The 3,615-nt window shown below is 52.8% G+C and overlaps 1 protein-coding gene across 1 annotated transcript; it reads right to left on the bottom strand.

The window, feature by feature from the left end:
* Window positions 1-1,052: 1,052 nt before the first annotated feature.
* LOC125547684 (17.9 kDa heat shock protein 2-like) lies at window positions 1,053-1,981 on the bottom strand. Its single transcript, XM_048711489.1, has one exon. It carries the CDS (start codon window positions 1,856-1,858, stop codon window positions 1,364-1,366), a length of 495 nt encoding a protein of 164 aa, XP_048567446.1. The 5' UTR covers window positions 1,859-1,981; the 3' UTR covers window positions 1,053-1,363.
* Between the last annotated feature and the right edge of the window lie 1,634 nt (window positions 1,982-3,615).

Below are 3,615 nucleotides of genomic sequence, written 5' to 3' on the forward strand. Positions count from 1 at the left end.
GGAGTGGGAGCAAGGTGGCGAGGATATCAGCTAGGGTTAGGATGTGGTAGGGAAGCTAAGAAGTCAGCAGGGGATGCTCCGGCCAGCGCATTGTAAGGGCGAACGCCGCTAGGCAACCGTCGAAAATCCACCCTGGAGCCATGACGGCAGCCCGGGGGAGGAAGAACACCACTGCAGTGCCCCAAGGCCAGATCGCCCCGGCCAAGATGCCCCGGCACCATCCCTCGAAATCTGGCTCCAACAACAACAGAGGTGTTGGCCGCTCCTCTGGTGGCGGCAAGGATGAGGGGTGGGGTGGGAGGGGGGCACGGAGGCACGAGCTAGGTTTCCCCCACCACCACCGCCAGGGGAGGCGACGCGGGGGTCGCGGGAGGGTGTCCGTCTAGATTGACCTAGTTGACTCCACTGGAATTTATCAGCTGAAATGATAATACACTCTTCAACTGCGAACCACAGGGCCAACCCTGGGCTATATATGCCACGTCGGATGCTACAGTGCTCGTACGCGCTTGTGTACTGGCCAAAGAAATCGAGGGAGAGGAGTGCCCGTACACGTATTGGTCGTTCCCTAGGTCTACCTTCCCCAGATGTACGCACACGCAGTATAGAAACAAGCTTGTCGTCCCTGTACGTGCCCATATGCATGCATATAGTTCAGCCATGACATCCTCTCGTTTACCTAGCTAGCTTGGGGATATGTATGTAGCTAGCGAGGACGAGCTGATGATAGGTGTATTCAGGAGCGGTTGTCGGCACTGGAGACAGTGAGGCTTAGATCATCTCTGACCGATCCCTTAACCTTTGTATATGGTCTTTTATCGGAGATGGTGAGGCTTAGAGGGGTGGTTGGGACGTGGCAATACAATGAAGACGGCGTGGAGGCAGGGCAAGACAGGGCCCGTCGGCCTTTGGTGGTGGGGGGCGGGGGGCATCGCGCTTGAGAAGAAGAACACAATAGAATCCAGCGGCTCAGATGAGACGATTCGGGTGAAATAAAAAAAATCGGAGGTCTCATGTTTATAATGACTAAAATTACAGTTAAATATCGAGTATTACGACAATGATTCAAGCTAGCTCTTCATTAATTTGTCTGGGAACACTTCATTAACTTGCCCGTGAACACCAGAACTGACAAGTAATAGTACAAGCAAATATGCATGCATATTACAGGCATGCAGCTCATTCATAATACAGCAAAGCAACAGACCGACGGACGTACGTAGTTACGTACACCAAGCGCCACGATTTGTGGCATCAAAACTAAACCACAGAACATACTCTGCGGACTGATCGAGCAGATCATACATACGCAGCAACTTACTGCGTGTACGTCTGATGGAGTCGGCACCGGCGTCGATCGCCATCAGCACGAGCTAGCCTCGACGACATCGATGGCCAATGCCGGCTCGGGCATGGTCACGGGGACGGCGGCGCCGACCCTGGGCACGGTGACGGTGAGCTGCGCACCGCCGTCGTCCATGGAGGCCCTGACCTGGCCCAACGCGGCGTCGTCGGGGAGGTGGAACCTGCCGAAGAAGGTGGCGCTGCTGCGCTCGACGTGGTGGCGCGTCTCGCTCTTGGCCTCCCTCCGCAGGCACCGCTCGCCGGCGATGATCAGCACCTTGCCGTCCTCCTCCACCTCCACCTTGACCTCCTCCTTGGTGACCCCGGCGGGGAGCCTGGCGCTGAACACGTAGGCCTCCGCCGTCTCCCGGCTTTCGATGTAGGTGTCGGCGAAGGCTGTGGTGTCGCTGGCCAGCCAGGCGTCGGTGCCGCTGGACGCCGTGGTGCCGAAGATGCTGCCGAGGGGGTTCCACGAGTCCAGGGCCAGCGTGTCGAAGAACCTCACCAACGACATCCTCTCGTTTAGCTTGGAAATATGTGTACCTATGTGTGTACCAAATGCTAGCTTGGAAAATAGGTATCTCTGAGTGCTTGCTTGGAGCTGGCTAATGGCGAGGCCCCGGATATTTATGGACGACGAAAGCATAGACACCAGCTACCTACTTGCTGCCCTGCGCCTTCCTGCGGAGCTGCACTGAGTTGTCCTTGCTGCTTGCGCCAGTGGTGTGAAGGGGTCAATTTCGTTGCTTTGTGCATGGACTCATATGCGGACGATCACGAAAGCACACACGAGAAATCCGAGCAACGGTGAAAGCAGACCCGATGCACCTAAAAAACACATTAAAAACTATCCAAAAACACTTTACAGCGCCATTTTACGCAAAAAAAAATATATCGCACGTGAAGCAACAAAAAATGGGTTACAAACGGTCCCTCCCGTGCACAACTTTTCCGGACCATTTGTTGGCATATCCTCGTCACCTCGCTAGGGGAAGCTAGCTAGCTTCGCGACCGATCGGGAGCTAGCCGCCGTGCGGATGACTCGTCACGGGTGTGGGGCAACGTGTCGCTCGCGCGGTCGACGTCGTCGAGTTATGGCCTGGACGTGTAATCCGTTCACACTCTTTCTCACTCACTCACACGTTGTTGGTGTGTCATCGACAAGCAGATCGATTCGTCTCCGAGGACGGCCACGTATGCATAGTACCCTTAATTGATCAGCCTCTGTTGTAATCTCGATCGACGTTGAGGTAACGATGGCGCGACAGTTGTACTCCTTGGTGTGGTCTGTGTATTATTTAGTGCTTCTACGCAAGATTCGAGCCTCTAGCTAGCTAGCTAGGGATGATGTTACATGGACAGGTCGTCACAGGGGCTTAATCATTTTTTCTTACTGTAGGTGACTCGTCGATGTTCTTGTTAATTAATTTGCGATTTGGAAAAGGGAGCTTTTGATTAACTCTCTGCGCCGTACCAAAGCCGCTGCGTCACCAGATTCCCATTTTTCAACCTTGTTGTCGAAGTAGTTCACTTGCTCGGCAGATGTGTCGCAGTAGTTCACTTGCTTGTACAACATGAGTTTGACTGGGCGACGTGTGTTGTGTGCTGAGTACTAGAGCTGCAGTCAAAATATAGTCCAATCCATAGACTCAGTAGAACTTTCCTAACCACACGTGCATCTTCTTCGGCCAAAGATATGGTCTTCAGACGCCCCTGTTTTTCTCCACCGCCAACTGTGGATTGGTTGATGCGATCCCGACGGCACGTACGCCCCTGATTCGCATCGCTCCCATTGCCACCAAAGTCAATACTGTACTATAGAATACAATCCAAAGAAAAACATGGCAGTGTGCCGGGTTCGATCTGCCTTTCCAGAAAAATGCCGGGAAAAAGTTTTTGGGCCACGCAAAAACTTCCGATCCCAACAGATATGTTGCAGACTACTCGACGAGAAGTAACCATCGATCAACAGCAACCGCTACGCCCGACGAAGGAGACTTCAATCGCTTGGTTGGCTCGAGTTTGGTGTGGGAAATGCAGTGCCCGGTGGGCATTAACGAGGAAGACGTCGAGGCGCCATCGTGAGTTGAAACCTGGACAGCACAGCACGTACTCCCTCCATCACAATTTAGAAGGCACAGTTAAATTTGCGTGCGTTTCCACAATAGACAAGGTTTAGGGCGCATTGCATTTATTTCTATTAATTAATTAGTACTCTGACATACTATTTATATATGCATGCGTAGTGTGAATGTTATTTTTAATCCATCT

The sequence above is a fragment of the Triticum urartu genome, chromosome 3 (genome assembly GCF_003073215.2).
Source record: "Triticum urartu cultivar G1812 chromosome 3, Tu2.1, whole genome shotgun sequence".
NCBI lineage: Eukaryota > Viridiplantae > Streptophyta > Magnoliopsida > Poales > Poaceae > Triticum > Triticum urartu.